This window comes from Babylonia areolata, chromosome 2, assembly GCF_041734735.1.
Source record: "Babylonia areolata isolate BAREFJ2019XMU chromosome 2, ASM4173473v1, whole genome shotgun sequence".
NCBI classification, from domain to species: domain Eukaryota; kingdom Metazoa; phylum Mollusca; class Gastropoda; order Neogastropoda; family Buccinidae; genus Babylonia; species Babylonia areolata.
The window spans coordinates 65,989,709-66,004,531 of record NC_134877.1 but is presented as its reverse complement, the minus strand read 5'-3'; the positions used below and the strand labels follow the sequence as shown (position 1 = coordinate 66,004,531).

General features: G+C 40.6%; 1 protein-coding gene across 1 annotated transcript; it reads right to left on the bottom strand.

Annotated features, from left to right (window-relative positions):
- Nucleotides 1-508: 508 nt before the first annotated feature.
- Nucleotides 509-14,554, bottom strand: LOC143276468 (wolframin-like). Its single transcript, XM_076580978.1, has 5 exons — nucleotides 14,459-14,554; nucleotides 11,046-11,261; nucleotides 8,010-8,210; nucleotides 7,612-7,751; nucleotides 509-6,362 (listed from the first exon to the last, which is right to left on the bottom strand). The coding sequence occupies exons 1-5, from the start codon at nucleotides 14,487-14,489 to the stop codon at nucleotides 4,599-4,601; spliced, it is 2,352 nt and encodes a 783-aa protein (XP_076437093.1). The 5' UTR covers nucleotides 14,490-14,554; the 3' UTR covers nucleotides 509-4,598.
- Between the last annotated feature and the right edge of the window lie 269 nt (nucleotides 14,555-14,823).

Here is a 14,823-nt window from a genome sequence, read left to right as displayed (position 1 = left end):
TGGAAAAAATACATGACACAAGAAAATAACTGAATGAATGTGAGGCACACATTTCATATATCTCTCTCTTTCTTTCTTTCCCTCTCTCTCTCACTTTCCATTTCTATCACGAACACACATACACAAACATGTGCATGCACACACACATACACATGTACACACTCATGTGTGCACGCGTACACACACACGCATACGCGCACACACACATACACACACACGCACATGCGCGCGCACACACACACACACACACACACGCACACACACACAAGAAAGTGACAGGTAGGAGAAGCACAGATAATTAGGAAAGCTGAAGAACAGACAAAAACAACAACAAAATTTGAACTGAAGTATCTGCCTAATGGATAAATTACAAATTTTCTCAAATTAATAAGACCTTAAAGGGAAATAAGACGGACAGACAGAAAGAAAAGGAATGTGCGCTGTGGACAGAAAAAGATGGAGAACATTTTGTTTATCTCTCTTTTTTTTTTTTTTTTTTTTTACATACGCGCATCCTTTTTCCACAACAAACCAATCTCATCAGTGAAGGAAAGAAGAAGAGACTGAAAGAGGAAAGGATGAGAAAGAGAGAGTGAGTGAGAGAGATAGAGAGAGAGACAGAGAGAGAGAGTGAGAGATGGGGAGGGGGGTAAGAGTGGGAAAGAGTGCTACAGACCAAACAACTACAGTGTTTGACACCAAAAATCTTATCAGTTGATGAGAAATTAACACCAACTCATTTGAAATCTACACCTCTGCCCACCACTTAACTATTATAATTTCACGTAACAGAAACAACAAACCAAATTGGCATACCAGTATTCCTTCACAGACAGGCTTTTGTTGATGTGATTTTTTTTGTTCAGCGTTATTTGTTTCTATGTAAAATAGAGGTAAAAAGTGGAATAAATAAAATACATTTGATTGAAAACATTTTAAAATCCATTGAGCAATGCTGTGGTTCAGAACATGAAATTTGGTTTGTGTATTAAAGAATGAAGAAGATATTCAACATTTGAGAATTTTGAAAACCTATTAGTCAATGAGCATGAAATGAAAGATAAAATTCTGAGAATGTTATCCAAAAAATGAACAAAACAGCACAAAATTGAAAAAGGAGAATGAAAGTGAGGAACTTAATCCAGCTGAATGAATATAACTAATAAAGCTCATCTCTAATTCTGTTAAAACCCACTGGAAGTTTGATTTAAAGAAAGCAGACAAATACAAATTCATTTTTGAAGTCTATATTTCCAATGGACTATGGTCCATTTTAGAGATTTTTTTAAGAGGACAAAAATAGCTAATCTTCTCATTCTTTAATAAAAGAAACTTAACATAGCTGAATAATACAAACAAACGAAACGGAGGTAAAATCCATTTCAAAAACGGAAAAACAAACAAGCATAAAAACAACAACAAAAAACCCAAAGGAAGGAAATGGATGAAAATCAATTATTGTAGCCAAGAAACAATACTGTATACCTGGCTTCACAGACCCTTCCAAGCATAGCTACACAGTAATAAGTTTACAACAGATAGACTAATCTGCACTTAAATCACAACTAGTTACATAACACCTATTTTTCTCCACAGGTATTTAGTGCATATTAGTTCCTTTTCTCTCTCTCAATCCATTCCCTCTACATGTGTGTGTATGTGTGTGTGTGTGCGTGCGCGCACATATCCACAGGCTTCACACACGCGTAGGTGTATATGTCTGTCAGTCTGTGCGTGCATTTTCATTTTCATATGTGTGCATTGTATACTAAGTACTTTGAGTGTTGTATAATTATCTTTTGACAGCAATGAAAATGGAGGAGACCTGGAAAGAAAACAAATACATACAGCATGCAAACAATCCAGGAGTGTCGCACAGAACAAAGTTAACTCTTTCGTTACTATTTTTCTATGAACCATTACTCCCCCTTGTTCTGAGATCCCTACCATTCGCATATTCCCTTCATTCCTGGATTGAGAGAAGAGAAAGAAAGTATGAAGCAGGGTACTTATTTTGGAGGCTTACGGTAACGCGGATCATTACAGTACACTAAGATTGTCATATACTGTTGTGTTCAGAATTGATGTGAGAAGTTGTCTGAGACCCTGTTGACACTATAGGGTGACATCTCTGGTGACACTCAGGTCTAAAACAGGTGACTTTGGGGTCAAACACAATGCATACAACTATGTACTACATGCAGGACAGTGTTTTGCTTGCAGAGTATGCACATCATGCAGGTACTTACCGAGTAGTGCCTCGCATGTATCTCAGTGCCACACTGCTAGTCATATCCACGAAAAACTGTCACAGTTGTCACTACTATTGTCCTTATCACATGAATGATTTGAACCTTGTCTCAAAGAGAATATTATATGCCTTTCACTACACTAGCAGTCACTGAGCCAGAATCAGTTCATTATCTACACAATTCTTGAACAAAAACTATTCAGAAACGATACTGTCTCTAAATACGCATGTCCATGTCACAATCATCACGTAATATGCCACACAAAGGTTACACGTGTGTGATATACCTTGAAGCAGTCATGCCAGTTACTGCACAAGTATACACAACAATTTTTTACACTTCTTACTTTTTTAACTTTTCATCACCCGCTATCTGTGCTTCTGTAGCAACAGCTAATTGCACTCTCTCCTTGTCATTCATTTGAAACAGATCGAAATCATTATCTGTTAGAGCGTTGTGAAACTCATCATCAGAAAACTGGTCACAATCCGAACTTTATACACATTCCGTTTTTCTGTGCCCGTGTGTCTACACAGCACATCAGCAAGAATGTAGCGGCGCCCACTTTCCCACGGCCTAGGGAGGGGGAAGGGGGTGTCTGGCATCCATTCCACTCATAAACACTGCCCCGCTAGTGACCCGGTCAAGAATAGATGACGTGTACTGATGACGCGACTCGCGGGAAGTTCAAAGCGCTTACCGCGAGAACCGATTTTCCGGGCTGCAGGAAGGAAAGGGGGAATTCTCTGCTGCACGGTTTTCCGGCCTCCAGGAATGAAAGGTAAAAATCCTGTAAACCGGAAAACCGTGCTGCAGGGATGAAAGAGTTAATGATCTCTGCTGATTCTCAGTGAAGAAAGTTGGAGAAAAAAATTAGATTGCTGATCCTGTTGACATGGAAGACTGATGCATACTTCAGGTCATGGAAAGTTTGATTGAAATTTTTTTTTTTTTTAAGAAACGGAAAAAGGACAGAAAAATATTACATCAATAACCTCCAGACATTAGAAGGAAATGGAAAAAATAGAGATAGGGATGGAGAAGAACAATAATAATAATAGGCTTGGAAATGCAAAGGCAGCACCATTAACCAAATGTTTTCTTAAGACTCACACACATAAAAAAAAGGTCAGATTAGTTGAGTGCCATTGTTACTTTAGCAGTATGAATTCATATACAAAACAAACATGGTTAAGTATCACTCGGAGTTTCATTTTAATTTAGATTGTTAAAAAATAATCCTCTGGCCACAGTGATATGGTCAAAATCAAAGAAATATTTACAGACACATAACAGATACTCAGCAGTATCCCTAGATTATTATTGCAAACATATATATATAAATGTCTATCAACTCACACTTGCCAGTATATTGAATCACACAAGGAAGATCAGGCTTGCTATGAAAGACGATCCAGTATGTGCAGGCATCTAAACTTTTGTTTCCCAATCTAAGACAAGACAAATACTGAAGTCTTGAACTTTTCCCAAGGTTTACGATGTGTTCTTCCAGCTCAACAGTGTTATCCCTCTTTCAACACTACAAAATGTTGAATTAAAATGAAAGAGCATGTGAGACCAACAAGTATTGCAACCATACAATAATTCAGAACAATTTCTGAACCACTGGCTCAACCATACAAATGAACCCTGTTGCACTGCCATAAGAAAAACAACAACAACAAAAAAACAACTAAAACTCTATAAAAAAAATAAATAAATAAATAAATAAATAAAAAAGATCTTTACTAACTGTAGGAGGAAAAGGAAATGTTTTCTTAAACATTAATCAAACACACATACCAAGTTATCAGCTATCCTGCCATTACAGAAATTTGAGTCTGCTCAAGGTGTGACCATGAACACCAGCAGATCAGAAGAAAAACCGTATCCAAAACCAGTCATCCTTGCCCACGTGTAGTAAAGCTGCTTCCTTCTCTTTAACAAAAATATCATGCGCATAACAGTTGCACTTTTCTGTAACAGAAGAAAATTTGTTATAAACATGATTTGAAAAAAATAAAAATAAAAAAATAAAAAAATCCACACACCCTTACATATTCATAAAAACCTTATTTGATTACTACACTGCAGTGAGATTTTAACTTTATACACATCTGTTATGAAAATGCACCAGTTAGAAAGAGAGAGAGTAAAAACAGAGAGAAAGGGAAACAGGGAGGTGGTAGAGAGGTGGGTCTATTTTTGAAAAAAAAGGGAAAAAAAAGTAAAATTCACCTACAAAAATTTTTTAGGAAAATCATAAAATATATGACAGATTCCAAATATTCATTTCAAAATATGTCCACGCAAAGTGTTGCAGTGTCTGAGATAAGCCAGGAAGCTCTAAAAAAACCCAGTGTACTCAAATATAGGAAAGAAGAAGAAGTTGAGAGTGAGGCGAACTCCATCATGCAACGCCCTGAAGTAGAACTGCTCGTCTTCCTCTTGCTCAAGCACCATCATCTCTGGCAGCTCTCTGTTGAGAACCTTGATAGCGCTGAGCTTGAGACGAGGGCTGAGCGTTCCCAGTCCGTCAAGTAATGACCCCGTGAACTCCACCTCATCCCCTGGTTCCATGGCCATCACCTTGGCATGGAATCCGTTCCCAGCCTCCAACACCAGCGCATGCAAACCGTCTATTTCAACCCCCAACTGGAAACTGTAGACATTGTGATTCTGGACATCACAAGTGCGGCCTGTGGACTTCATCAGCTGGCAGTACCTGAATGTCTTTTCTGACATTGTAGCGGCATCACATTCTGGGATCTCCTTTCCGTAGATACAGTACAACGGTTTGGAGATGAAGAAGGGCAGTGCCTTCAGCACACTGTCTGCTGTGTTTTCCACCTTGGTGATCTTCGACCATGCCAGTTTACCCGTCCACGTCACTCTTGTACCAGCAAAAGAACTGCACCGAATCTGGTAAGGCGGTGCGTTCTGTCCACCAGGCATGCAAAGAAAGTTGTATTCCTCCCACGGCAGCTCTAGTGCTTTGCTTTCAGTCAGCTGTGGGACCTGAATGAAAACCAGCGGCAATACGGCCATGACCGCAAAGACTACCATGATGATCTTCTTGGTGCTGCCCAGTTTCTTGTCCAGCTTACCGCCAAAGAGGGACTTTGTCTGAGTCAGCAACAGGGGCACAGCCAGCAGCAGGAGAGTGACCACGATCTTGCCAAACAGCTGAGTCTGCACCAGTTTGTAGAAAACAAAAATCAGGAGCCCCAAAACCAGCAGGAAGCTGAGGGGGACAAGGATGGGCAGGAGGAGGTAGCCCACAGTAGCTCTGCCCAGACCCATCCAGGTGGAGTATGGATAGAAGGCCGTCATGATGTGGTACCAGAAGTAACAAACCATGTGGGGAATCACGATGCGATGCAGACCAGACCATGACTTTTTCATGCCCATCCGGATGAAAAACAGAGGGATGACCATGTAAAACAGAGAGGGGATGCTGATGTTGAAATTCACTCCCACTCCAAAATCAAGGGCAATGAAAGGTTTGGTGAGAAACCTCACCATAGTTGCAATCAGTGGGATATCTGGGAAGTTGTGGAGAAAAATGGGCAATGACGCAATCGTGTGAGCAAACAGCAGAAGGAAAGTCAACTTATCATATTCATCACTCAGACCAATGAAACAAAACCCAGCCATGAAACCAGCCAAGACAAACATCTCCGAACAAGGCATGTAAGCCTTGTTGGCCAGAGCAAAGCTGATGACCACTAGCGGCAGGGTACTGAAGAAGACTAAGTAAGGGGTGAGCGAGTTCCACGAGTACTGCGACTGGGTGTCGTCCACGCTGATGTTGACGTCAAACTTCTGCAGCACCACCGCCAGGTCCGTGGCGTCCTTCTGCTTCTTCTTCTTGTAGAACATCTGCAGCGTGGCCACCACCAGGGTGACGATGGACAGGTAAAAGACGAAGAGTGGCACCAGGAAGAAGAAGAAGGCGGGGGTCAGGAAGCTGTAGGCGAACAGCATGGCCAGGATGTAGATCTGGTTGGTGGGCACCATTGACATGACGAAGTTAAGCCCTTCTTTCGATGCCCACTCCAGACCCTGATCCATCACGACGCTGGCTGTCTGCCGAGGGTACACAAACACCTGCACACAACACACATGTCTGACTGTGAACACACAGGTGGAAACAGGATGCTTGGTTGGTGAGCATTTAAGTTTTACATAGTGGTTTTTCTTTTCATTCTTTTTTTTTTTAAACAATCATTTATAGTAAGTTACAAACACCTTTACTTTCACTGTTTGTTTCACGGTATTTACAATATATATTCTAGTATCCCCACTGCTCAAACAGGATATTTAGTTAGTGTGCATTTAAGTTCTTCACAGTGGCTTTTCAACCCTCCCACCCCCCACTCCCCTCCCCTGCCCCACCCCCATCTCCAAAATATCTTTATTCACAATCTATCACTACCATCTTTACTTGTACGCTTTGTTTCACAATGTTGACAGTCGTCCATATTCTAGTATTAACACTGCCCATTTAATAATATATACTACTACTAGATAGAGTATACATTTATGCAATGCTTTCAAGCCACACAAAGCACTCTAAAATAACATGTCAGTCAGACACAAAGCACACGGACATATGCACACACACATGCACACACATGCCCACAAACACATGTCGATCTACAGAACACAGATAAGAGACTGCTTTAAAAGGAATGCTTTTAAGATCTGCTTTAAGATGTGAGTGAGTGACTGTGACGGACTGAAAAGTGCAGTAAAAACCAGGTTTCTAAGAACCAAATGCTCTTTCACCATGTTTCTCTCTGTTGAAGTATCTATATTCTTTCAAAAGGAGATTAAAAAAACAACAACAACAAAAAACCCACATTCATGCATCTTTCAACATGGCTTGGCTTCGCAAACGAAGAATCAGAAAGGGGGTTATCCACCTCTGCTGCAGGCTCATGCACCTCTACTGTCTCAGGGAGCAGAATGGTTAAGACACTTATCTGACAATACAGTGTCCATGAGGGTCTGGCTCTGATTCCAAGTCTCACCCTTCTCTCAAGTATGACTAGAAAACCAAACTGAGCGTACAGTCATTTGGATGAGATGATAAACCAAAGTTCTGTATGCAGCATGCACTTGGCAAACTGAAAAAGAACCCATGGCAACAAAAGTGTCATCCACTGGCAAAATTCTGTACAAGAAATCCATACTGATATGTACACAAATACAAATGTGCATGCACTCAATGCCTGACTAAATGTGTTGGGGTTATGTTGCTGGTCAGACATCTGCCTAGCAGATGTGGCGAAGTGTACGAGGATTTATCTGAACACAGTGGCGCCTCCAGAAACTGAAACTTCTCTTTACCCACCTTGGTGACTATGCCGGCCGACTTGTAGGAAGCAGAGGCCTCATCCATCTCATCAGAGGTCAAGGTTACTTTGCCTTGGATCTTCTTGGAAAGCATCTTGACAAACTCGTTTTCATTGATCTCATCACCCAGTTTCTTGCCTGGAAGCAAACAGAAACACACACAAAGATGCACACACGCACACAGATGTGAACAAACACTCAAGCACACACACACACGCAGACACACACACACATATGAAGATGAAAGAAGGAAGAGAATGAAGAAGAAAAAGAAGGAGAGGAAATTAAGGAGAGAAAGCTAAGAAGGAGAAGAGGAGGAAGAGGATGAAGAACAAGGATAAAGGAAAAGCAGCAGCTATGAAGAAGAATATCACCATTGTACTAGCTCAGCCTCACCTGCTGCTGCCAGAAGTTTCTGTTGCCTGACACTGTCCGTCAGCCCAGACAGGGCGTCCAGGTACTCGTCCTTGGAGATGACATCCTTGTGAGTCTTGTTGATGCGGTGGAAGAGGGAGCGGGCAGCATGACGGATCTTCTTCTCTGAACTGGTGGTGCTGAGGCACCAGTTCACTTCAGCAGCATTCTGTTCCGTGATGCCTGTAGGAAATAATAATAATCATAATGACGATAATTATAATAATAATTTGATAATACTAATGTCGTGCATTTATACAGAGCTTCTTTTGTGAAGAACCAGGACTCAAAATATGATGCAAAAGTGCACTGTCTCTTTGTGCTGCAACCTTGGGGGCAAGCTGGCCTGTGGGGACCATCCCAACACCAACTATCTTGAAGCCCTCTTGCCCCAGAGAGTTAAGATAAAAACTAGGACAAGACACTCTCTACGATTATCAAATTCTAGCCCAGATAACTGGGACAGCAATCACCTCTTCTGTTGTTCTTATGGTCATAGGAAATGTGACTATCACAAATTCCCTGCAGCTCCAAGTACATTTAACAATACATGTGGTATGATATACATGTGGTATAATAAAAAAAAAAAAAGTTACAAAATAAATGATGGGAATGCCTTCTGGTGATAGAATTGCTTAGGTGCAGGACCAACAGAGATGAGGATTCGAGGCCTGTTTCAGCCTGATGTTGCATCCTTGGGAAAAGCACTTAACTCTGATCTTCCTCACTCCACCAAGGTGTGGATAGAATAGAATAGTTAGAATAGAATATGTCTTTATTACCAAGTGTTCCGGGGTCACAAGGAATATTGGGGGGTGGGGGGGGACAGTACATAACAAGGTACAAACATAAATCGAAAATCATACACAAACATACATACAGTAGAAATTAGGATACATACAAGTGCACATCAAAATAAAAACTTGTGCATACTCATACATGCATGCACTGCACACACACACACACACACACACACACACATGCACGTACGCACACACACACACACACACTCTCTCTCTCTCTCTCTCTCTCTCTCTCACACACACACACACATTTGAACAGAAGCCATATATTACATGTGGATGGGGCTGATGACTAGATCTTGAGGTAGATGGTTGTTGGATGGGTACCTGGCATGTTGAGAGTGGTTAAAAGTGGTGGAAGGAGAGGATCTGGCACCACCTTCCGATGCTAAGCCCCACTGCCCCTATGGCTGTAAAATCCTATGGGACCTTTAACCTTGATCCTGAACTGTCTGGTGATACATCACGGGGTAACGTTTTGACAGAATGAAAATTCCATCTCAGTTAATAATTGTAGTTGAGACATTCTTAAAAATGCATTGGTTCAAAACTCTGCAGCACGACTCACTCTCAAAGCTAAGAAACGTCAACACATCACTCCCCTACTCGCTTCCCTTCACAAGCACAATACAATACAAACTCTCAGTCCTTTGTCACAAGTGGAGTGATGGCCTAGAGGTAACGCGTCCGCCTAGGAAGCGAGAGAATCTGAGCGCGCTGGTTCGAATCACGGCTCAGCCGCCGATATTTTCTCCCCCTCCACTAGACCTTGAGTGGTGGTCTGGACGCTAGTCATTCGGATGAGACGATAAACCGAGGTCCCGTGTGCAGCATGCACTTAGCGCACGTAAAAGAACCCACGGCAACAAAACGGTTGTTCCTGGCAAAATTCTGTAGAAAAATCCACTTCGATAGGAAAAACAAATAATACTGCACGCAGGAAAAAATACCAAAAAAATGGGTGGCGCTGTAGTGTAGCGACACGCTCTCCCTGGGGAGAGCAGCCCGAATTTCACAAAGAGAAATCTGTTGTGATAAAAAGAAATACAAATACAAATACACAATACAAATACAATTTCTTCACTGATTCTTGACCTGTCTACCTTTCACATCTACTTTCTGTCTATTCACCAACCAGACAACTCCGTTCTTCAAATGACAAGCACACACTGTCCATTCCAAAGATTCGTATTAAAACGTCTGGCAAACGTTCATTTTCTTTGGTTGCACCTAAACAATGGAATTCACTGCCCTCGCACCTCCATTACACCCCAACACCTGCATTCAAGAAGCACTCAAAACATATCTTTTCAAACTGTACTTCTCTCACTGAATTTTTTCCATCTGCATATGCTTGCTGTGATTTTTGTTGCTGGATGTGCTCTTTGTGCTGATCTGTATGCATCTGTGATGATTTTGGTGTGTTTTTTGTGATACCTGGTTCCCTGGTTTTATTTTGGACAATGATAAATGTGATGTGCTATGTTTTGCTGTGATTTGCACCTGTGTGATTTACTGTGATGGTGCCTGTGTCAATTTTTTAATTTATTCTTTTTATGTCACTTAGTCTTACATATGTATATTTTAGTCAGTGTCATGTGAAACTGTGTTGACTTTGTACGTATTTTACAATACTTAGTCTTAAATTTGTATATTTTATTCTAAAGCGCAGTGAGCCCCATCTGAGATGGGGGTTCTGAGCTATATAAGCCTACATTTTATTATTTATTATTATTATTACTATATGGGGTACGGAAAAATGGTGGAAACTATATATATATATATCTGAGCATGTTTCTGGACATGAACAGATGCTCAATATAATAAATAAATATCTAAATTTCACTGATCACTTCTTTTTCTGTTAAATGTTTTGGATTTCGTCAGATCCTCAGCAACAAAACTGCAACTCACCCCCTTCAAGTTTAATGGAAAGTTAAAAGATGACCTGACAATATTTTCACATATTAACTTGAAATGTTTCCCGTCTCTGCTGGCACTCACATTATGAAACATGTAACTCACAGGTATACAATTTACAACTGGAACAAGTTCTGTGCAGAACTGAAAGAGGTATGGTAGATGAAAACAATGTGTGTATGTATGTGTGTGTGTGTGTGTGTGTGTGTGTGTGTGTGTGTGTGTGTGTGTGTGTGTGTGTGTGTGCGTGCATGCATGTGTTCATGCGTGCATGTGTGTGCGTTTCTCTCCTCACCTGTGCCTGTTTTGGTACACTTGTCCAAAACACTGGTGGCTTCTTCGTTGCCTTGACGGGAGGCGCGAATCAACCACTGTATGGCTCTCTGTGCGTTGGCGTCTCGCTCCTCCCCTTCAGTGGTGTCAGCCAGGGTAAGGAAGTGAGTCCCCAGCTTGAGCTGGTGCTCCTCTGACCCATTGTCTGCCTCCTGGGTCCAGGCAGCGACTGTTTCCGCTGTTGGAAAAGGTGCAGAGAGACAGGGGAGAATTAGTTCTTGCAGTTTCAAGGCCTGGGTTTATCTGAATGGAGTCAAGCATCTGCTTCTCTTCCTCTCTCTCCGTATGAATTCACAAGTTGTTGTCCTTAAGTGTGGAGTGTATATATTGTTTGGTGTACATTTTAGCCAGGTTTTTTTTTTTAGCATGTTTTCTATGAGAATTTTACAGAATTTAAAGCAGTCTGTATCTAATTCAAACAGTAACTTGGTGCCATAGTATTTGTACAAAAATGTGGAGGGAAGGAGGGGATGGGTGTGGGGGTGGAGGAATCGCAATTACATGTGTGTGTATGCATGTGAACTAACAAGTGTGCTGTATGTTTGTGCATAAGGAGGGGAGAAGGGGGAAGGGGGGGGAGGGCACATGCTGCTTTGTCTTTGTGCTTGTATTGAGTGTTTTTATGCACTTGCAAGGAAATTTTCCTTATTTTATGAGGAGACAATAAAACATGATGTCTGAAGTGTTTCTTTTTTTTTTCTTTTAAATGTATCATATATATTTTTTACAGCAGGTGTGTTGTGCATATGTCCACACACTTCACCTCCTTGGAACTGAAACATTTCTACATGGTGTTATGGAGTGTGGACAAGTTCATAATATGCACTGTATGACATCATCAGTCATGACACATCCAAATAATTTCTCACGCATGGCTAGCCATACTCCCCCTTTTTTTCTTTTTTTTTTTTTTTTTTTACAGGAGAAGTGCATGATTGATGCATTCATGTTTCCATACTGGCTGAATACTGATGTGGATTTCAGGACTTTTATTCTTACTTTGACCTGACTACTTGATCTCAGAAAAAATGTGTATACACACCAGTGGGTCAAGGCACAAGCAGATCTGCAAATAAGGGAAAGTGAAAAAACTATCTTCCTGTTAACCCACCAAATGCCAAGGGTTTGAATTCAAGACTTTCCCTTTTAAAGTCAAAGACTAAGCCTACTCCACACATCACACAGAACAAACAAATGATAAACAATAAGTTATCAAGCAGGTAATGATTTATGTCTATCATGTAACAGAAAAGTGAAGACAGCTGCTTTACAACAGTGGAGGCTCAGATCTCGATCTGTGTCCTGATGTTGACTGACTGCACACTCTACACTGAGCCAATGAACAACATCCTGTCACTGAGCCTGTGACTGTTGTGACAGTTTTGTTTTCTTGCTCCCCAACACACACACACACACACACAGATACACACAGCAAACAATGTGAGAAATCAATGAAAAGAACAAGTATCAAAAGTACTGCATGCAGATGGCAGTTTTTACCAGTGTGTCCTGATGTGTATGTTGTGTGGAGGGAAGTGTTTGGGGGTAGGTGTGTTGACTGAGTGTGTAGTGTTTGGGTGAGTTTTCTACTTTCTTTTTAAATTCTATTCACTGATTTACTTAATATATATTTCATTTATCTATTTATTTGTTTATCTATCCATCTTTGTGTTATAGGATACGTTTTCTTATGGGGTCTACATTAATTCTATTCATAAAACTATTTCAGTGCACAATTATCTCCACAAATGTTTTTAAGGTGATTGTGCTATAATAATATATTATAATTTTTGTTGTTAATGGTATTTTACTGAATATGTTTCTGTGAGGTTTAAAACCTTCAATAATAATCATTTATAATGAAGCATGGATCTGTGTGTGTGTGTGTGTGTGTGTGTGTGTGTGTGTGTTTTGCATATAGCGGGTATACTCATGCAGTATATATATATATATATATATCTAGAGATATGATAGATGTGCACTACTTATACCAATGACCACAATTCAGTAAAGGATATTGTGTGTGTGTGTGTGTGTGTGTGTGTGTGTGTGTGTGTGTGTGTGTGTGAAGTGTACTGTGTGTGCTCACATATGCAAACAGACGCAAGTGTGTAAGTGTATGAATACTGTAGAATGACTTTCCTTGCCTTACTGCAGAAAAGAAACAAGTCTTTGTTTTACTTTCAGAATCTACTGGCTCAGAATGTATAGATTTGATTCATATATATCAAATTCATGTCAGAATGTATAGATCCGATTCATATATATCAAATTCATGTCACAGACTTTTAAAGTTTGCTTTGGTTAAACATTGATGATGATGTTACAACAGTTCAGCCAATCCTTTAGCGGACAGTTAATTTCCCATAAATTTTATGCAATAGTTGCCTTTGATTGGTTAGAGCAAGGGACTTTCATAGTAGTAGTAGTAGTAGTAGTAGTAGTAGGGATGGTGTCTGGTTACACCTAGACCGCGAGGTCTAATATTTGTCCCCTCTTGGTTTTGGTATTGATTGTTTTTCAATCCAATTATTTTTGTTTCAAACCCCAAAGCACAATCTTTGTGTATATTGACTGCTTGTGCTAGTGCCCGAGCTCCCATCACAGGCAATCAAGCACGCACATCAAAGATTCAATAACCCACATGTCCCAATTCTGTGAGTTAGTTACTTATAGTTACTGAAGAACAGCATTCAACAACTGTGACAAATTCAGCTGTAAAACTGCTGTTGACATGTATGAATTATGGATTTTTTCACATCACTGTTAACTGATTCTGTGAGCGCTGGATGTTACACTGGTAAAGATGTTCCCAAAGTCCCCCTCCCTTTCTGATCATTATCAAAATGCATGAAATTAACTATAGATGATTGCATACCAGAAATTGTAGATACTAGAAAGGGCAAAATCCAAACAAGCACGTTAAATCAATTCAGTCAAGATCCTGCTCAATATTGGGTTCAACCAACAAGTTTCACAACTTCCATTTTTTTTTTTTTTTAAAGATGTGTCTTTTACAGTTTTAGCTACCTGTGTTACTAGAGAATTGCAAAGTACGCATTTCTTTTGGATCAAGGAAGATGAGGTAAACCTGGAATCATACCAAAACAGACTGTACAGAATTCTGAACAGCTCTTGCAAGCTCTTGACTCAGTTTTGTGCACGCTGCATAACGTTCGCCACAGTCCAGTGATCTAAGTTGACTGGGCCCACCCGTGCGTGGCGAGTGCGACACAGAACTCTTACCTGAATCACTTTTGAATGTCAATTTAGTGTTTTCAGCATGCGGTCCATGCTTTTACTGGGGCTATATGACGCTTTTTGCATAGGTGCAAGTGAATATGTGCGAACTACTGAAAACGAAAAGCTTTTTACCTGTTACAGGATCGTCTGAGCCGGTAGCCATCCTTGTTTTTCGAGAGCCTCTGTGGGCACATCTATGTGGGAGCTCTGTTTTGACAGAGGCTAAACCATAAGAGGAGATCACGTGATGTAGGCTACAGGGAAAGTCAAGGACGCTGCGGGGCTGATGTTGCTATCTGTCTTACAAGTGCAGAGTAAGCTTATAGCGTTTATCAGCAATATTTTCACACCCACTCACACGATATCTATTGCATGCCAATATTCGACATAAATATCCTTGCTAGGATTGGCTTGAAATTTAAGTGCATGACGAAACTGACCCATACCCACTGAGCTCTTTTATGCACACGAAGGGGGTTCAGTTCAGGCAAAAACAG

Excerpts from the sequence above, each read along its gene's own strand:
- LOC143276468 (XM_076580978.1), bottom strand. The coding sequence starts at position 14,489 with ATGGCTACCGGCTCAGACGATCCTGTAACAG. Across the intron at positions 8,211-11,045 it reads GTGTACCAAAACAGGCACAG|GCATCACGGAACAGAATGCT; the intron begins GTGAGGAGAGAA and ends TATTTCCTACAG. Across the intron at positions 6,363-7,611 it reads CGGCCGGCATAGTCACCAAG|GTGTTTGTGTACCCTCGGCA; the intron begins GTGGGTAAAGAG and ends TGTTGTGTGCAG.